The 20,776-nt window shown below is 41.7% G+C and overlaps 3 protein-coding genes across 5 annotated transcripts; 1 reads left to right on the forward strand and 2 right to left on the reverse strand.

Annotated features, from left to right (window-relative positions):
- Positions 1–4,120: 4,120 nt before the first annotated feature.
- Positions 4,121–10,276, reverse strand: LOC121625160 (ER lumen protein-retaining receptor 2). Its single transcript, XM_041963228.1, has 5 exons — positions 10,020–10,276; positions 7,818–7,918; positions 7,421–7,579; positions 5,665–5,917; positions 4,121–4,865 (listed from the first exon to the last, which is right to left on the reverse strand). Exons 1-5 carry the CDS (start codon positions 10,108–10,110, stop codon positions 4,831–4,833), a joined length of 639 nt encoding a protein of 212 aa, XP_041819162.1. The 5' UTR covers positions 10,111–10,276; the 3' UTR covers positions 4,121–4,830.
- Positions 10,277–11,021: 745 nt separating this feature from the next.
- mettl9 (methyltransferase like 9) lies at positions 11,022–15,218 on the reverse strand. Of its 3 annotated transcripts, none has more exons than XM_041962535.1 (6): positions 15,066–15,218; positions 14,699–14,798; positions 13,401–13,591; positions 13,116–13,325; positions 12,551–12,735; positions 11,022–12,461 (listed from the first exon to the last, which is right to left on the reverse strand). In XM_041962535.1, the coding sequence occupies exons 2-6, from the start codon at positions 14,792–14,794 to the stop codon at positions 12,232–12,234; spliced, it is 912 nt and encodes a 303-aa protein (XP_041818469.1). In that variant the 5' UTR covers positions 14,795–14,798; positions 15,066–15,218; the 3' UTR covers positions 11,022–12,231. The 3 variants fall into 3 exon arrangements, with proteins under 3 accessions (XP_041818469.1, XP_041818468.1, XP_041818467.1); XM_041962534.1 differs by having other exon boundaries at positions 14,699–14,860; positions 15,066–15,210; XM_041962533.1 differs by lacking the exon at positions 15,066–15,218 and having other exon boundaries at positions 14,699–15,056.
- A 35-nt stretch (positions 15,219–15,253) lies between these two features.
- LOC121624699 (zinc finger protein 184-like) lies at positions 15,254–19,952 on the forward strand. Its single transcript, XM_041962532.1, has 7 exons — positions 15,254–15,381; positions 16,263–16,465; positions 16,550–16,642; positions 16,725–16,820; positions 16,923–17,033; positions 17,549–17,672; positions 17,773–19,952. The coding sequence occupies exons 1-7, from the start codon at positions 15,357–15,359 to the stop codon at positions 19,908–19,910; spliced, it is 2,790 nt and encodes a 929-aa protein (XP_041818466.1). The 5' UTR covers positions 15,254–15,356; the 3' UTR covers positions 19,911–19,952.
- Positions 19,953–20,776: the final 824 nt, after the last annotated feature.

Genomic DNA, 20,776 nt, shown 5'->3' on the forward strand with positions numbered 1-20,776 from the left:
TTTCTTTTTGCTTGTATAATATGTACATATGTATATATAATCTACTTTTTATTTTGTTTTTTGCAAATGTTCTCTATCTCTGCTGCTATTAATGCCCAAATTTCTCCGGCTGGGGATAATTAAAGTTTTATCTTATCTTATCTTATCTTATCTTATCTTATCTTATTTTATCTTATCTTACCTTATCTTATCTTAACTGAAAAAAACCCTCAAACTCTCCTTTGTGTCTGTTAACATAGCTTAAGATAGCATTAGCAATTAGAGGGCTGGTAGCATCATTGCTAATGTTAGCTAACCATTAAGAAAGGCTTGAGCTGTGGAAAAATGTATGTCACAAAATGTATTGTTTTGTAGTAGTTCTTATATTAGATATATAATATGTGTACTACCTGTTTCTCACAATTCTAAAGACATTTATTTTGGCTGAATTCACACCCCAGGGAGGCGTCAGAGACAATGGAGGCTCAGCAGTTACTATGTGGCTTCTTTAACAGTGCAAGCATTTGTGACATTGTATCTTCTTCACATACTGTCAGCAGCTCTTGTTTGTTCCTCTTTTTTGGCTTATAGGTGGAAACTGTCCCTTTCTTCCCTCCCCCTATTCCAGAGTGTAACGCTGAGCTAATATCGTGCTTCTGACTGACGTTAGCTTCGCCCATTCATGTGCAGTGATACTGGACCTAATACGGCACTTTATGATTTGATTCATGCTGTCCCCCATTTAGAGTAGAAAAAAGTGTGAAACGATTGTGTCGAGCTCTAGATCTAACATTTGTTGTTAATTGAGTGTTGCTTATTATGGGCTGCATCACCGGCTGTCAGCCGACACCGTGGTTTACTTCACCCCACAGTGTCGTGGTGATCAGTTTGTATAATTTATACAGTGAAATTGTTTGTGTGTGTGTGTGTAAGTATATATCTGTTTTTCCATTGTGTTTTTATAATTATTACAAGATCTCCTGCTGTTGTTAGTCAGCAAGCTGATGCTCACATTGTATTTACTCTTTGTCTTGTTTCTGTTGAACCACACACACACACACACGCAGTGGAAGGAAGTTTTTGTGGTCTGAACACTGAAATGCACACATACCGAATGTTTGTGCTCACTGAAAATCCAGTTTCATGCCTACGAGCACGATTTGTGACATCAAAACTAGTTTGGAAATGAATATTCAACTTACACAAGTGTGCAGTGGAAACTCGAAGTGCGAGACGTCTTGTGTCCAGCAGTTAAACTTTGGAAATGAGAATCATTTGTGTGATCGCAGATTCCTGAATTTAAAATCGGGGAGGAAATGATGGCATTTTAGGGATTTTGACAGGATAATTTGCTGTTTTTGTGGGGAAAAAAACACATCAGACACAAATTATTATTCAAGGTGGAGTATTTTATATACATCTTAAAACATGCACAGAGGGAATCTTTAAGTTAGCAAGCTCTCACAATCTGCTACCAGGTTTAGAACTTGTGTATTTTTACATATGTCTTGAGCATTTTCAATACTTTAACTGTACTTGAAAACTCCTAAACTAAACTACAAATGTATTATGAGTGAGGATTTAAAGTGGACTACCGATTTGCTTAAATATACTGCACTTGCAATGTACTACTAATGGATTACAAGTACATCTTCATTTATATTTATATATTGCTTTTGAGCATTTTCAGCACACTTTAAGTGTAACTTAATAACCCTAAAATTAAGCTATGAGTGTATTTTTACATGCTTCCTGAGCGTTTTCAACACACTTTAAGTGCACTGGAAAACTGAGGATGAACAGGATGTACTGTACGTATATCAGATATATGGTGCATTCAGTGCACATTAATGGCTGCCTGTCCCTGAAATATTTGCCACCTCTTATTGTCTGATCCTTGGAAAATCTTGCTCACTTCCTATTTTTCCCTGTCACTGACAGCACGATGCAGCGTTCTGGATGTCTGATCTTAAGATAAAAAAACATTGTCTGGTGACAGAAGTGTGAAATAAGTTGTGAGGTCGGCCTTCTACAGACATGCTGTTGTTTATCTGTCTGAGCTACACTGAATGGTTACAGGTAGATACAGATTAGCAAGTGAAAATACACCTTTGAGTCATGACTGCATGAAATCCATATATTTTTAATTTCATTTTAAGTGCACTGTTATACTGATAGTGTTTTAACACACTTACTGAAAACATACTAGAAAAGTACTTTATAGCAATTATCTTAAAAGTGTACTTTAAAAATTGATCTTAAATTTTACTAAAAATATATTTTACTGCAGTGTATTTATTAAAAGTACACTTTCAATCTATTTAAAGAGCCCACATTTATATAAATGTATGGGGAACATACTTTGCAATATTGACACATACTTTCAGTACACTTCAGCTGTAAGTAAACACAGCACACAGACAATAATCAAATAGTAACAGAAAGTAAAAACACATTTTTGAACCGAGGCATTTTTAAAAGAATTTATATTCTGAAATAAAAATGTTCACAATGTTACAAATAAAATCTTGAATTTATGAAATGTTTCCTACGCACATGTCTGAAAACGTTTGTTAATTATTTACAGATTATGCAAAACTTCACAGATGCCCTAAAGAGTGGGCAGGGGTCCATTTCTCGGGTGCTTTGAGACTCTACATCCTTTGTGAATAGTGCAAGTTGTCACGTCAAATTCAAAACTGCACAATTTCATGGTCTTTTTTTAAACAACAACAAACACAGCTCCTAATGAACAAATGAAAGAAATCTACTTTAAACCTTTTTTGATGTACTTTAATTGAAAATGTGTATCACACAAACACACAGTATGCACTCTTCAGATTCTCCCGCGCCCTCGTATTCATCAAGCCACTACATTGGGGGTCCAACCCTGCATCATTTGTTTCTTCACAGAGCACACATTTGACACTGCATTACACCAAACTCCAGGTTCAGCTGCTGCGCAACTGTTAAAAACCGCTTCAATAACGGCGCATGTCAAGCTGCATCTCCCTGCTCACAAAATGTCAAACTAAGTAGCCATTAAAGCGTCTATGCAAACACTAAAAGATCGTTTAAAATTGCATTCTTACAGCTGTAATGACTTCCTTAAAAGGGAACTCCACTTATTGTGCACATCAGTCTGTTTACAGGTGTTGGGGATATTACTGAAAACATAGCAAATGTTGTATAAAGCCTTTTGTGTCTCCACAGGGAGATGGGTGAATGAATGTCCTCAAGTGATGTCACTCAAGTCAGGTTGGTGCAGAAGACCACAAGTTAAAAATGATAAAATCTGGAGGTGTGGAGTTAAATGAGTCCTCCAGATTGAGGGAAGAGGCTACATAAGCATAATACAGCAGAATATACAACCAAACCGAGTTGCATTGTGGGTAATGTTCTGTGGGTGCTAGATTTGAAAAGGACTTACAATGTGTGAAGTAAAGACTGCATCTGGTTCTGCTGCTTGATTTTGAGCTTTGTTGTTGGTTTGATCGGTGGAGTGCTCTTTTAACTCACTGTAACCACAGCATGGAGACAGACGTTTCCCATAAAGTCTTTATTTGTGGTGGCAACATCATGCAAAAGCTCTGGTAAGAAAGTAAAAGGAAAACTTGGAATGATCTGCGTGAGAACTAAAACAGAAACAGATATGTCTTGGGAAGTGTTCAGGATTTAGTGTCAAGTGTTCGTAGGACTGTGCTCGTCTCTGAAGGGGGGGAGATTTAATCCTGCTGTTAATGATGCACAACAGGTGGACATGTCTACAGCCTCTGTTCACCAGAAACCAGGAAGAAGATTAAAAAATAAATACAATGGCACCTAAGAGAAAAATGAAAGACTTTCCATTTCTGTTGTGAAAATTCACATACAGCACATCACTACTGAATTCACTCATCTCAAACATTTAAAAGGAGCCAGCTGAAATGAACGGCAGGGCGGTGATGTATACTTACAGGTGATATACTGTCCTCATTGGGTAATGAATGGGGTACTCAAATGAAGAAAGCCATTTACAGTGATGAGAGCTCATTGGCATCCTTTCAACCCTTTGCTTTCATTATGTGTCATTTCCTACTGAGCATTCAGCTCAACATGGAGAAGTAATATGACACACAGAAGAAACTCATACCAGTCAATCTTGGAGGCATTTGAACAAAAATTTAAGTGTTACATTTGAGGTTTTTTTTTTTTTTTTAAGAGAATGTTAAATAATGGCATCTATATTGAATTTATATTCTACCAAGGGGAAACTAAAATAGATAGTCCTTATACATGGGAATGCATAGTGGTCAAAAATAGAAGAGAAAAACATGAAGAAATTGACCACCAAAGTTCTGAGGATTCAACAAATTCCTCCCCAAATTGATTCAGGAAAAACAATGCACATTTATTTCGATTGCAAATACTATTACAAACGCTTCCGTCAATAATATCCCACCACAAGAAGTCCACTTCAATATCATACAATGCCAAATCAGAGGCAATTTTACGTCTTCTCTTATTCACCAATGTGTCAAATCTTACACATTTTTCTGTAGAAAACTTTTCTTGCTTTTTTTTTCTTCCTTTATACAGAGTAGTAAAAAAAGGTTATGGCAAGATGCATCAAACAGAAATCCAAAGGCTGTGGAGCAGCCTCTGCAGGGGGTTCGGATTCCACTGATTCTGGATCAGAAGAAAGCCAGCAGCTCCCACTCGCTCTCTGTCTCAGGCATCTTACACTGGCGGGAGGGGAAGAGGAGGAAGCGGTGGTGGAGGGTGCGTTGGGGTTGTCAGAGGTGTCCACTTCCACTCCTCCTCCCCTCCGACCCTCCTCTATGAGTCTGCCAAAACACTCCTCTTTGGCACTTAAGCTGGCAGACTCAGCTTCTTTCCTTTCAGTACTGAAACAAGACAGGATGTTTTTATGTTTAACACAGACCACATCACAGTTTTACTGCATTCATAACACCAACAAAACACATGCTGTCATATTTGTATGGGTGGGATCACAAAAAAAACAAACATTTTCTCACTTCTTGCAGGTAGTTATGGTTCTATGTGATGGCTCCCAAACCAGTTAGTCTTAAAAACTTAAGAAAAGCCATAAAAAATATAATTTGTGAAGCAGGAATGTTTCGTCTTTCTTGTTTATTCAATGAACATCTCATGACAACTCCCCCTCTGCTGTCGACCGCCATGCCAGACATGGGGACTATTTCTTAAAAAGAAAAAGCAGTCCCGATGAAAACAGCTCACAGTGACTTCTGTGGACTATGTAGAGTAAAAGTACCAGTGCACTTGGTCAGAAGTGCTTGTTGGACGGTTGAATAGCTTCTTGAGACCACACGATTTTTTGTCTTTGACGATGGTCTCCGTGTCAGATCTAACGATCACGATCACAGCGCCAGAAGCTCTTGGTCGGGTGACTGGCAAGACTACATTTATGACCGACCAATAGCAGCACGTCTTATTTCACTATCATGCACGAGTTCAGATGTCATCGAGGAGACAGGTGAAGCAGCTGTCAGTCAAAATGACAGAAGCATTGTGTGTAATGCTGCGGATGCGCTACAACATTAAAAGCAAATGCAATCTATTGGGTTGCATCCGGATAACAATTACGACACGTACAACAAGTTTCACAACAACACTCACCGTTTTGGTATGTTTGATAGAATTTTAAAAAGCAGCGGCACTCACCTTTTGTTACATACAAATAGAAGAAGTCACAGTAAAGGATGGTCTGCACCACCCCGGCAACGATGGCGATCATGTCAAAGAATCCCTCAAAGTAGAACCTCCATATCCAGTTGATGAGGTAAAGGGCTCTGTAGAGTCCCAGGAAGAACAGGTAGTGGGTGGTGATGGTTTCGGCCTCACCAGTCTTGCTGATCATGAAAAGCTGAGGCAGGATGGCCACCGACTCCAAGTAGATGGAGAATGTCCACAGAATCTGGGACAAAGACAGAGAAGAACACAGAGTGTTGGTGGAAAAATAACAGGACGTACATGTCTTCAGAGGGAAAAAGAGCACTGATGCATATTGACTGAATTCAAATACATTTGCCTACTTGTCCTAGAAACATTTTATCACATCCAACTGAAAGATAAGGCTGTGTGCAGGAATCCTGCTAGGGCACTTGTGAAGTAGTTTCCCTGTAAAGCTTCAGTTCAGTTCAGCTTTGTTACCCAATGGTGTCCATCTGTATGCGTCACGTATTACAAGTAGGACATGAAATGGCCAGCGCAAAAACAAAACGAAACACTGAAAGGCACAGAGTGTAGCCATTAGCCTGACATGTAATGGAGCAAAGTAAACGAGCAGATTCCCAGTCCCTGCACCAGTCATTCAGGAAGGCTTTCTTCTCCATGGCAACCTTGTAAAAACCTTGGACCTGTGCATAATTCTGCTTGGGACTGCAACTGTTTGAAATGCGCTGGAAGCTCCAATTTATCAGTTCATTTACAGTTCAGGGGTGCACAATGTGTACGACTCTCTTCAGCATCATCATCGCAATGTGCCGTGTGCAACAGACACACTGCATGACACGCAACGTCAAGTAAGGAAAAAAACCACAAATGTGTCAACTGTTTTGCTGTTTGACACAAAAGCAAAACTCTCACTCACTCAAAGAACTTAGCCTTATTGACATGCAAGTGTTTGACATCATCCCGCAAACTAGTACTAATGCAGAGATTTGTTAGTAAATATTTACACCCACTAACTGCCAATGTGTAACTGATGCAGAGCCGTGTGAAGCAACTGACAAGACGACTGTAGCTTGCTAATATTTGACGTGTTTTTAGAGAAATTCTACAATGTAAAATGGCAAAAAAAAAAAAAATAATTATAATCAGATTTGACATGACACTTGATCAAAATGCTGTTTAATAATAATGTAGCCAGGAACAAACCATGCAGAGGTTGGGTAGGAAGAATAATTGGACAAATGAAACGACACAAACACTGCTAGTTGTGAAATACACACTGTATATATAAAACCATTTAGAAAGGATTGTCAGGTAAGTTAACTATATAACTTTTTTACCCCTAAACTGTTATGTTACAGCTTGTGATGCTACAGCGACTTCCTGTTTACACAGCAAACTGCTTTTGATCGGATGGCACTTCAGATGTTTCCTCGAAACTAATCTATACTAATGTCTTTACAAGCTACGACATTTCATTAGTTTTAGTGGCACAAACACAGCCAGGAAAAGAATAGATTAGAGAGAGAGAGAAAAACAAAGTATATGCACAGGGGAGAAGGACAGAGTAATGTGTGCATACTAAACAGAGGAAAGAATTTAATTTGGTGATGTCATGTCAAATCTGTATGATGTTGTCCTGTGACGGCCGTCTGATATAAATGAAGGTTAAATGCACATTCAGAAACATAGCCATCTCTGCTGTACGATCGGGGTATCAGAGTGTGTTTGCAACAGTATTTCTAACCTCCAGGGGAGAGAAGTCATGGTTAACCAGGAAAGCCAGTCCACCAACAGGGACGACTAGGAACTCCACTCTGAAGGTGTCGTGATTCCCGTCATAAGTCGCCTTGAACTTCAGGTAGATCAGGTACACAGTGGCGTACGCACATCCAATGTAGATGATCTAGAGGACACAGACAGCAGTCCAAAGCATGAAAGATAAACATCCACTGGCCCCAGTGTGTACTGGTTTGTCATGATCAAACCACAATGACACAAGTTTGTTACATCTTGCTGGGCAACGTCATCCTGTAGCAAACATGGGTGTGTCGACTAGGTCTACTAGTTAAACCTAAGCTGTGTGTTTTGTGAAAAAAATGCTGCAGGATATGAGGATGAGGAGCAATGTCTGAGTGTTTCACCTTCATGGTGGTGTTGTAGAGAGAGATGAAGGAGGTGAGCAGGTCCAGGTAGCGAGTGGTGAACACCAAGGCAAACAGGACCTGACTCTTCCCAGAAATACCTGTAAGGAGAAAGCAGAGGACAAGGAAACATTTTAACATCCCAGAAACAGGTTTGTATAACGGCAAGGTGACTAGAAGAATTTAACAGCTATCTGTGCTCATTGCCAGAAGGGTTTTTTGGCCGATTTCTGTCATTTTTTTCTTTTTTTGATACTGGCCTGCCTCCGAATAAGAAGTGAGGGCTGCTGCTCAGACTCTCGTTCAGTGAGCTCACCCAGTAGCGCAAAGAGGCCGGCCAAGGCAGAGAGAGCAGCAGGGAAACCAGCAGAGACAGAATAACTCCACATCTAACTCAGTGAATTCAGGGTTTATTTCTACCAAACCAGAGCTGAAGATTGCTGGAATAGTGAAAAAAACCAAGAGGGTGTCGATGAGTTTTATTTTGTGTCTGTCGAGTTTAAATGTCAAGTGAGTTACCATGAGTTAACAAGGTAATTAAGATAGAAACTTAAATTCAGAAAATTTCTAGTATTTTTCAACAGGTATAAGAATATTTCTGGACATTTTTTTGACTTTATTTTGTTTGTTTAGGCAAGTAATAAATAAATGTAGCAAACTCACTGCTTGTACACGTCTCCCTGAGCTATATAACTGGACTATTGCCTCAACACAATACATATGTGTCAGGACTGATACTTCACATTTTGTTGATAATATTAGTTCCTTTTTCAATGTTTTAAATTAAAATTATGCCCACATGTTACGTTTTTTCCAATCACTGGGCAAGTTCGGCAATTGCTGGTTGATGGTTGGAAAATTTTAACAACAGCTGACAGAATGTACTCTTTTCTCGAGGGCAGACTATTTGTCCAAACAGTTTTGATGTGACAGGTAGCAACTAAACCTCATCCTGGTGCAACAGCTGGTGTTAAATTGGTCTGTTGTGCTGAAACTTCAAGGAATACATTTTAAAGCAAACAACATTGTCTCTACCCAAATACAATAATCCATAGTTGGGCACAGTAAAGCGCACACCTCACACATTGCCCCACAGCTCTCTTTCTACTTTTTAACAACTTATGCCCACCCACATCATCTCTGTGTAGGAGGAGCAAGACTTTCATTCATTCTCCAGTGTCCAATTCTCTGCAGCCAGCCTGTGTACGGACAATGCATATAAAATACCAGAGCCAAGAAACACATGTGAAGAATACTATATATCACAAAGTCACACTGTGGACTTCTAATAAGCAGCTAGCAGTGTAGGTTTGATAATGTCTGTTCAGTGCAACTCCACAGTCTTCAGCCTCACCTGCATTAGCAGCAAGCCTCTCTGTTTATCTGCGGTGTTTGCATGTGGCAGCAGAAATTGCTTGAACAAGATTGACTTTCATGTAGCGCAACCTGGTTTAATCGCAAGCAAACAGCACTAATCACATCAGGTGACTGTCTGTCTTGCAGTGATACAGCCCCAACCTTTGCCCGTTGGAAGAGCAGCAACACACAGCAAAGTTTAACCACGATAATGCAGCATGCAACAATCACCTGTTCCCTTTGGGCTAACGCAAAAGCATATTACTCAGTCACTGACTTTGCATCTCCAGCTGTCAACTCGTGAGTACTAGATGCTGCCACGTCAGAGAGGTCACACCAGGCCACCGAAACGCACGTAACGTATGGGAATAAGTTGGGGGTCCGCGCGAGACGTTAAGCCAGCACAGTTTCCCCCAACAATTGAAATGACGAGGCCCAACATGTCAAACTAACTAATTCTGTGGCCCTCTGGTCTCCGTGTCCCTCACGTTACCCTACGTTCCTGCGGGGCCCGCTGCACTGTCAAGACTAGCTAGCAAGACAGCTGCTGCCAGCTGGACTTTACAGATACTTCCTCCCGACAGGAGCATTTAACAAGTTTCACGTCACACCTAGCCACGTCCTTAACAGTAACAGAGACAGTCTCAGAAATGACTAGCCACTGTTGGTGCTACTAGCCTGCTAGCTAACGTTAGCCGAGAACTGGCTAATGAGGAACAACTGCAGAAGACGCTGCACAGTAGAGACCCACTTCGTCTGGTTACACTGTTCATTTACATGACAGGACACGTTCTGTGCAAGACAGGAGGCCATGCAAACTGCAAGTTAACGTGTACGACTACTCACCGGCACAAGACCTGGTTTTCCATATCTTCAGCAGCAGGATGATGATGGCTGCTAGGTGGGAGAGATCGCCGGTTAGCCTGAAAATGTTCATTTTTATTGGAGCGCCAGCAGAAGCTAACCGAGTTTAAAACTCTATTAAGAGCTCAGCTCGTCTCCGGCAACGATTAATTGATGACCTGACAGTGTTGTATGACACCGTGACACTAGAATAGACAGATTCTCGCTTCAGAAGATGGGAAAATGGCGAGCAAAGCGCGACGTGGCTTGGGGACGTGGCCAAGACACCAGTACCCAATGCAAGACGGGAAACGCTCGTACCCTCAGCCAATCAGAACGAAAGGATGCCTAATTTGCATGAATTATAATATACGGATGCTGCCTCCAGGCTCTGCAGAAAATATAGTAAATTGGAGTACTTCTTTCAGCACTCCGTGAAGATTCTCATTCAGCACCTACCTGCCATGTAGAAGGAGATGAACCCAGCTACGTGCAGAAAATGCTTGCGATGTCAGATGAATGGAGTAATACTTCGATTTAAACTAAAACAGAAACAGAACTAAAGTGTGTAGAAGTGTAGAAACATCAGGAAACAACTAGTCTATTTCCAAATTTTTGGTTTGTGGCTGTTTGTGCAAGCACAAATTTGTATGTATAAGTGTCATAGTCATCTGCAGCAGGAAGCTCTTACACAATACACATCATTGTGTTTTTTTTCAATTCCAAGTTGGGTTGAGCTGTACAACACTTTACTAAGACACCGAAGTGTGCAAAAGTGAAGTACATTAAATTGAAGAGTCAAGATGAAGTAAACCATATGCAGGTTGGGTCCCTGGAACTCCCTGTAGGGTCCCTCAGAGTCCCTTGAGCTCTGTTTGGAACCACTGCAATGACTGTAAATCAGACTGAAAATTCTGCAGAATACAAGATCACCTCCACTACTAACACGTCACATTCATTTATTGACACCGAAGAATGAGAACATACAAATGCCAAAAATAATGTATATTTCTTTTATTCTGGAACCCAAATGATACTTTTTCAATACAAATATTGCATTAACTGTGGCACATTTTCAATTGTCAACCGTGATGTAAAGCGAAAACCATGTAACATTTGAAAGGAGAAATAACGCAATATTCTTTTAACAAATAAAAAGTTTAATTCAAAAGGAATAAAACACACTTGTTTAATCTAATACACTCAGGGGTTTTCTGCAACAGCTGTTCTTGGTCTGGTATGCCATCATCTTATGGTGGCTAATGTCATCAAACTTTAGCTAGATATTGCTGCATAACTGACAGAACCACTTTAGCAAATTTTGGCTTTTTTTTAATTTGTGCTATGGTTACACTGTGCTTTCGCACTAAAGCTGCACTAACAAGTACTCTTCATATTAAAACTGGGTCACACTCACGGGGGAATTACCACCCAATTTTCCAGTCCCCCTCATCTCTATGAAGGTCGAGACCGGGTGGCCAGAACCATGACTCCAAATGAATGCTAATATTGCTCCTAGTACTTTAAGTGTAAAGATGCAATTGCTTGCTAACAAGTTTGCCATAACAAATTTATTGCATGATAATATGTCAATGCTGTGTTTTCAGCTTGCTAACATTTTCCCCTAGTGGCACTTGGGGCCACATTAGCCGCTGTTTCACACAAGTTATAGGTTTGCTTTACGAAGGCCTCATATTATTTTACTCAAATTAATTACATGTTAAACAAAAATTATAGCTTTAAAATCCTAGAAGCCCAGAAGTGATTCAGTCAAGTGTGAACACACACTGGTCCTTTGAATTATACACAAAAAAGATTAAAGTAACGATTCAACCATGATTATTCCCACTGATATTACACAATGATGAAACATCTGCCACAAATAACAGACTTCAAAGAACAAACACTTACAACATGGTGATATGTCTTAGAAGATTTGATCTTCAATGGCATTTCAATACAGGCAAACTGCCATTCAGGTATTTTTTGCTTATAAAGTCGAGGTATCACTGTCACACAAGATGGCTGGTAAATGTTGGAACTACAGTACCTGAGCTTCATACCTGACTCACCATTTCTGAACAAGTCAGAAACACTGTGTTTTATGAATGAAGCTTATGAGAATTGCACGAAAATTCCATCCAGGAGGAAACAACGAGATAAAGTTAGGTTAGCAAAATCAGGGCCTCTGACGGCACCACAGTGCATTTGGTTTTCAATGAGCAGGTCCTGAACTATCCTCTGAAGCCTTGAGAACAAATACTGCATCATCGAGAACGTAGTAATCATTATACATGTCTCCCTCACAGAGATATGGCAACCGGGTGACAGCCTCCAACTCAAACCCCGCCCTTCGGAAGACCTCATTGGTCAGTTCGGTTACTTGCTCCTCCCATGTTTTTCCTTTTACTTTTAGGTGTTCTTTGGGACGCTGCCATCTTCCTCCTAAGTGAACGAATAGAGACAGAATGTTTTCATTTGGGTCATAAATATAATCATACGTATGAAGCAAGTTGTACTGATTGGCAACTGACCGACTTCCACGTAAGCCTGGAAGGGAAGCACTGCAGCCAGGATGAGTCTGCCCGTTTTGGGAATGAGTGATCGCCTGATGTCCTGCAGGAGATGAAGAGGATCGTCACAGCGGTCCAGCAGGTTCAGGCAGCTGACCACATCATACTGGAAACCAGTCTGCTGCCACTCATCTATACCCAGAACTCTAAGTATGACAGAAAAAAGGGATTTCAGATGATTACAAGTTACTTTTAAGGGTGCAAGAAATTAGAAGTTGAGCCGTCTCCGTGTTTTGTACATTGCATGCCATATATTCTCACCTTACCTGCATGACAAATCCTCACATGGTAAAATCAGCATAATATATTTCCACAGCACTATGTTCATTAGTACATCATCTCAGGCTCACCACTGTGAGTTTCTCTATTTAAAAGAAATGTTTTCATTTACTAATTCCAGTGCTTTTACTATGCAATTTTTGTTTTTTTTCAATCACTGTTATAAAGCAGACTGAATTCATCAAAACAACAGACAAACAAGGAATTCTGAGTTTAAATCTAAACAGTCGTGTGATTTACTACTTACTTATAATTCCTCCTCTGAAGATGCCACTTCATGGGTAGTGAGACCTCAGTTGCATAAACCTCTCTGAAATAGGCTCCCATCACCTCTGTGACACCTCCATCCCCAGCTCCCAGGTCCAGGAGTCTCTCAGCCCTCCACTCTGGGCCGATCCGGAGCAGCTGCTGGAACTGCTCCGGAGAAAACACGAACATAGAGCCGCGACCCAGAAACCTGAGGCAGAGAGCACGTCAGAGGAAGATACATTGCGGGTGGAAAGGGGACGAGATGCGTGTCCGCGCTACTCACCCGTTGATGGATGTGCGGGAGACCAGGGGGCCGAGGACGGTTGATACAAAAGAGTGGTAGAGCTGGGTGAACAGCCAGCCAGATTTCTCCACGCTCCGCTTCAGAAAAGCCTTGGTGCCTGAGTCCAGGTGGCTCTGGATGAACAAGGGTTGCACCGATTCTCCGAGCAGGTCAGGACAGCACCGGTACCACTAGAGCCACAGGAAAAAGGAAAGGTACAAGAACAATTCAAACTCAAGAGAGAGACTCGAAGAACCTTTTACAGCGGAAAACCGGGAGATTTTGATTGGATCTACTTTCTCAACACTTTGTACCTTAATGGTTTAAATGAAAATCTTTCCTGGAGGCTTATCTTTTAACTGCACACATACGATCCTAGCCCAGGTAGTGAATCAATAGCTGTATGTATAGTAGCCAAAACAAACTATGATACATCACTACAAAACATTCTTTTGAATATGTATATAGTTAGAATATTATTGCACATCTTTTGAAGCTCTTGTTGCCCTCTAGTGTCAGGTTAATCTATGGCTAAGTTCTTCATATTTTATAGGGCTTTTTTGTGTGACTGGGTGATTTTTGTGAGACATCTTTAAATTACACTTGTTTATTCATATCCATGTTGATCAATCCACAAATAAAAACTTAAGAGAGGTGCATTCCAGTGTGCAGAGTGTATTTTCATTGATTCTTTGGTACCCAGCACAAATCCCTCTGAGATGTTGTGAATGCGTACATGCACAGTGCACACAAGTATTCTAGCTTTCTTACAGACTGTGAAAACAATGTTACATTTTTATGTCATCTTATTACTAATTACTGTGGCTTTGAAACTCTTTGTGGCTTCAGTCGGAGAGCAGTAGGACCGGAAAAACATATCAGACATGGTGCCAATTACCTCGAGACATTGCAATATATCAAACAGAAGCCATCCATCCATCCCTCCAGGATACATGTTCAAGTCAGACGATAATTTCTAAACTAAACAGTGAGGCTGGAATGTGCAAACAGAAAATAAAAACTATCAATACGGCAGTTAAGCACACACGTCCTTGAAGGTGTTAAAAATAAAATAAAGAAGGGCAGCATGGTCAACGCATTTTGTTATCTGCCACCTCTTTTCCAGCCTCATGCCAAATTCCATTCAAAAATGTGACAACTCTAACTTCTGCACCTTGCAAATTGGAAAAAGCGCACACGAGTCTAGTCTCCACATGTAGATTGGGTGTCGTCTCTCAAAACCATGTAAGTTCATATACTAATAACTGATTACAAACGGACTGATTAATGATTCCTACCTCTTGTGTCTCGATCGCGGCCGCTTCTGTCTCGCTCACCATGTTCATAAACAGTGAACGGACGAGCGGACTACGGACGTACTTCCCCGTCCACATCCTCCTGATAGAGAGCAGAAAGGCGATGTAACCCAGCACCCACGCTACAAAAATCAATGTCCTCAGCTGTAGATGACACATAATGGACAACAACCCTGAGTAGGAAAGCTGACAGGCCAGCGGATGCAGTCTGGAAGAAGCGAACAGACTGGCCAGTGGATAGCACTGTGATGTAGCTACTATTAGATGATGGTAAAGAAGTTAATGGCAGCCAATTGTAAACCAACACGACAGTGCATGTCTCCTGTTCCAAGACAACAAACAAACAAACCTGAGGGTGCGGTGGATTTAAGAAAGCCAGCTGCTATTTACTCGCCATCTTAGTCTCGTGAATACATTGTCTTATTCTTTCTCACATACATCCGCATAGTATTTCACCTGTGTGGTGCCTGCCCAGTATGATAACAAAAGTCACTTCCGCATAGGCTACACTTCCTGAGTAACCGCTAAATGTGTCCCCGGAATTGTCTAAGCGATTGTCCGCTGTATGCTTTAACTGCAACTTCGTCGTTTATTGGCATTTCTATTGCTGGAAACAGAACACAACTAGTGAAGCCGAAATATGCAGCATGTTTCTGAGAAGAAAGGTAGCAGCAATTTGTCAAAGAAACGCTTCATTTTTTTTATCCAGACATCAGCGCCGTGGCGTCGTTCCATAACCTCTAAAATAACCCGCTGACTTCAACTCGGGTGTGATATGTTAGGCTCTTTTATGTCAGTCATGTAACCTATTCAACCAAAAAAGTGAATATTCGACGGATTTATTCTGTACTCTCTCTTTCCGGGTTGGGTGCATGAGTAAATCCTTGCTGTTAGCTTTGTGTATGTGCTGCGCAGGCCTGTTGCTGGACAGTGTTACGGTTCACTCTAACGTCTCCCCGGCATTTGATGTGCCTCTCGTTTCAAACATGGCGTACCAAACTGCGTTCTGAATGTGTCAAATTAAAGCATCGTTACCTTTTTTTTTTCAGACATACATGGCCCTTGAAGTATAGCTAAAGAACTGTTTAGAAGCACACCCGAATTCGGCATGTATATAATACGATGAATATCACCTATTTCGAGAAAAGTTAAGATTTTGTCATTTGGATAATGTTCTTCCATCAGACCGTCACGTTTACGTTTAAAGCTGCAGCAAGTAGTGTGTTGAAACGTTTGTATAAAACTGTATAAAAGTACTGTTCATGATATATCTGCTAAATTAAACAGTAAAATTCTGTATAAAAATGAACACATTGTGCTCTACATGTGGGCTGTCACCACTATTTTGAATGGTATTTGACGTCACATTATGATTGGTCTCAGAATACCTTCCTCAGCCCCTAACTCTCTCTTTGAAATTCAGTCTATTCTCTTGCTTGTCCATTTATCAAAGATAATTCTTCCTGAATCAGCAAGTGGTTTTCTTTTCTGTATTACCTGCATCACTACTTCTAAAGCGACCCAGCTCATTCATCTCTCATCATAGATCCCCCTCTGTCCCTGTCCTGTCTGCGCCTCCTGGTCCCCCCGCTCCGGCTTGTCTCTGCAGTAATCTGGGCAACTGTCCAGCAGAAAGTTGTGGCCAATTACGGGCTGCTGGATGACTTTGTGACAGCAGTCACAGAGATTGTCCCACAGCTTCTTACTCGCAGACAGAGATGTTTGCTGAGCCTTGGCCTCCGGGCTCAGGTACTGTATGAGGAAGTGCTTACTCTTCATTTAAGGCTGAAATTTGAACAAATTTGCACAGTTACATTTTTTTCTTGGCTTTAGCTGACACTGGAGTTGTGTCGCCCAGAGCAGACGATAGACCTTGAGACCATTCAGCCACACCTTGACATAGTCACTTCACTGTGGAACACAGAGGTACATATATTTTCATTTCATGCACTGTGTGGTTACTATGAAGTGTTCACCAGAGCTCACCAACCTTTGCTCTTTACCACAGATACGTGATTCAGGAGATGGATCATCTGCAACAAACCTCCTCAGTCTTGTTAAGACCCTCATTAAAGACCAGGAGGAGAGACAGCACTTCTTCCAGGTAGGTGTCTCTGGTTGTGTGACTTAAAGCTTGTAGATATTTTTATTATTTCTGTTGAAAACTGTTAAACAGTATTCATGACCATCACCTGCTCATTTTCAGGACGTTTTCCCTGCAAGATTTGGAGACAAGTACTTTGAAGATATACAGATGCTTGTGGAGATTTTCCTCTTGCAGCTTGACAAGTTGCTCACTGTACCGAATCTTAAACAGGTGACCTATTTTTAGTTTATTGCTTATTTTGCAGTCGACCAAAATGTATTCTATCTTAATTTTCTGTGATTTCAGTAACTCTACATTCAGATCTTACCAGAACCTGCGTAAAAAAATATCAAGCCTGGCAGAAAACATCAGATAGGATAGGGATACCAGATTAGACAATCAATATTGGGATTGCTTACATTTCTCACATTAGTCAGTGTCATCCTCGACAGCCAGCTACTTTGTAGGATTAAGTGTTGCTCTTTATTCTTTGCTCTACTTCATGCAAACTATTTGCTCTTGCACGTTGGGTCTGAAACTACTGTTAGAAGCACTGGTAGGCAATTTGCAGTTTTCCATGTGTTAATTAGTGAGCCTTATTGGTGTTTGTAGATAGATGTATTCCTGAACTTTGAATGGAGCCAGACTGGGCTAACAGTGAGCTATGATAGGTTAGTGACATCCTGAATCCATCTGTGTGTGTGTGTGTGTGTCAATTCCATTGATATGATCTTTCTCACGAGCAGGTTTCCAGTATGCTCAGCGATGTGCCTTCAGTTCTGTCCGAATGTGTCAAGTGTTTCTGTCAGTCTCAGGAATTTAAATCTCTTCTGGAACATCAAAAAGATCTCAGTCAGCTAAATGAAAATGGTAAGCATGCTGTAGAGTTCGGATGGAAAACTGACATACCGACGTTACAAATTCTATCAATCTATTCTATCTAATGGTTACTGCACGTATTAATTTTCAGATAATCCAGCAGTTGGGGCCAGCATTTGTTCAGCTCTCTGTCTGCCACCTTTGACAACAGTCTTGACAGATCGAGAAGAAACACCACCAGAGGCAAATATGTTAACTGATTACATGGACGCATTCAACAAAGAACTGACGGTGGAGACTGCTACGCTGGGAAAAAGTGCAGATTATGTTAAAACGCAGAGTGACAAACAAAAAAGGAGCGAGACAGAAACCAGAGCTCTGAAGAACCAGTCCTACGTTAACAGTGAAGGAGTGGAGGGTGAGATCTCGTGCTCTGTTCAACGTGTTGAGCCTTTGGATGGGGATAAGAGTGCAGAGTCTTGTGCTGTTGAGGTCCAAGTAGGTTGTAATGTTGAAATTTTTGCTGAGGAAGCTGTTACCAGAGAGAAAAAAACGTCTGTTGAAGACTTGGTGATGGATATCAGAGATGACGAGCAAATTGAGGCATTAGTCAGAACCGCAGATGACAGTGATTCCAGAGTCATGAGATCTAGTGAGTCTGAAAACTGCACAAAAGAAGAAAGCAAGGAGGTCAGCGTGAGCTCAGTAACTGGTGAACAAGTGAAAAACACCAACGTATCTAATGTAGTGCTGCCACCTGTACAGTATGCACCTGTTGTGATCACATCCCAAAGACCAGTCAGACAATACCGACGCCTGAAAATGAAGAATGTTTCAATGATACCCAAAAACGATCAGTCAAAGAAAGGACCCCGAGTTCAACCAACCGGCAAGACTTGTCCCACATGTGGTAAGACATACAGTCGCGCATCGGATATGAGAAGGCATCAGAGAAGCCACACAGGAGAGCGGCCTTTCCAGTGTTCGCGGTGTGAGAAATGCTTCCAGTTCCAGTACGACCTGAAGAGACATGAGTTAAACGTGTGTCGAATCACTGTGTCACAGCCTCAAAACTGGTCTTCTGAGGCGGCACCTGAAGACAAAAACACTGAGGACCCGAAGCAGGAGGAAGTTCACGGCCGCCTCCGAACTCTACCTTCAGATGTTACGACTCATGAATGTCTGGTAAATCAGAAACAAGTGGAGGCTCCTCCAGGAGACGTGGTACCCCTTCCCACCAAGCAAGACCTCCAACCATCCGACAGCAAAATCCAGTCAGGAGACATAAAGGAGCAGAGCGAGGAACATTGTCCAGGTAAACAAAGGGGCAAGAAGTCGAAAGGTTTTAAGCTGAAAAAGACAGATACGTCACTGTATTGTGTGGAGTGTGACAAGTCGTTCCCAGACTCAGCAAGACTCAAAACGCATAATCTGAGACACAAAACTCGTCCATGCACCAAGTGTGGTCAGAGTTTCAAAGGTTTCATAGACCTCGACCAGCACTACGTCGAAGTGCATGACTTCAGGGGACCTTTTCCCTGCGCTTTGTGTGAACGAGCTTACACGGATCTGAGAGGTCTGCTCAGGCACGAGAGGTTCCACACGGGCGACCTCCCTTTCAAATGCCCCAAGTGTCCCAAAGCGTTCAGCTACGCCTCTGCTCTGACGCTGCATGACCGAACTCACACAAAAGAGGCTCCGTTCCTCTGCTGGGATTGCGGGAAAGGCTTCAAGTCCAATGCCGCCCTGAAGATCCACAGGCTGTGCTGCCACAGCAGTGCCAAGGAGAGGCGCTTCTGCTGCGAGCACTGCGGGAAGGCCTACGCGCTCAAGAGAAGCTTGGACCTCCACGTGGCAAAGTTACACACCGGCGTGCGCTACCCGTGCTCCCACTGCGGCAAACTGTTCCGAAGCGCGAGCTCGTTGACGAGACACGACCTGACCCACACAGAGGAAAGGCCGTACTCGTGCGGCGAGTGCGGCAAGAGTTTCAGATCGGCATCGGAGCTAAAGATACACACCCGCTATCACACCGGGGAGAGACCGTTCAAGTGTCAAGAATGCGGCAAGGGCTTTGTGCAGTCTTATTACCTCACCGCACACACGAGGATGCATACGGGAGAGAGGCCGTATCAGTGCCCAACATGTGACAAATATTTTAAAACCACGGGTATCTTGAAGAGACACCAGATGACTCACACAGGAGAGAAACCCCATAAATGCTCCGTCTGTGAAATGGCCTTCAGTCGGCTCGAGCTTTTAAAAGCTCACGCAAGGAAATTTCATTAAATTTGTGTAATTTATTCATTTGAAACAAAAAAAAATGTTTTGTTTTACAAGTAAGTAACTTTCACAGGATCAATAAAATATGTCTGTGGAAGTAAACTGTAATTTGAATTTTAATTTATGATCTTCAGCATTGCTCATGTTTCTCCTCGTTAATACAAGTGTTTCATTACCAGTGCTGGGCAGTAACACATTACTTACTTAATGTTACAGTAATGTGATTACTTTTTTCAGTAATGAGTCATTTAAGGGTACACAATTTGAAGATCAGTGATTACAGTACGTTAAGTAATCCCTGTGATGCTCTGTTGGGTGACAGTTTGGGGGTTGGCTTGTTTGCTTAACTACAGTTTGATGGAGGGCTCATGTCCTTGTGGTCCATCTGCGGTTAGTTGACAGACGGGCCGATACTTGGCGCAGGGGCTAAAGGAGCAGGGAGGCAGCTTGCCAGAAAATGAGAGCTGCAACACCATGTTCCCCAGCTAGTTGCTCATTGTGCCTGTCTGCTATTCGCTGCAGAGCAGGTAGTGTACAGTGGGCTTATTAGAGCACTGAAAACAGATGCCTGCCGTGGCTGAAAATGATGCTATGACAACAGCGAGAGTGCACCAAAACAGTAAAGCTGCAGCCGGACAGTTAAACAATGAGCTGAAACTCGCTATAAAGGTCTGCAAAGCCGAGGGGAGCCTCAGATTCTCACCAAGCTACAAACCACCCCTTTGATATTGTTACATGGTTTCCTTTGTCATTTCATACGTCATTACTGTAAAATTATCTACTATAGCTGCTTTGATTATATATTTATTTTTCTAAAAAGTGAGGAAATGTTTAATTTCCATTGAACTTTAATGTGTCTGTCTGATTTTCTG

Source organism: Chelmon rostratus, chromosome 21 (assembly GCF_017976325.1).
Source record: "Chelmon rostratus isolate fCheRos1 chromosome 21, fCheRos1.pri, whole genome shotgun sequence".
Classification (NCBI taxonomy): domain Eukaryota; kingdom Metazoa; phylum Chordata; class Actinopteri; order Chaetodontiformes; family Chaetodontidae; genus Chelmon; species Chelmon rostratus.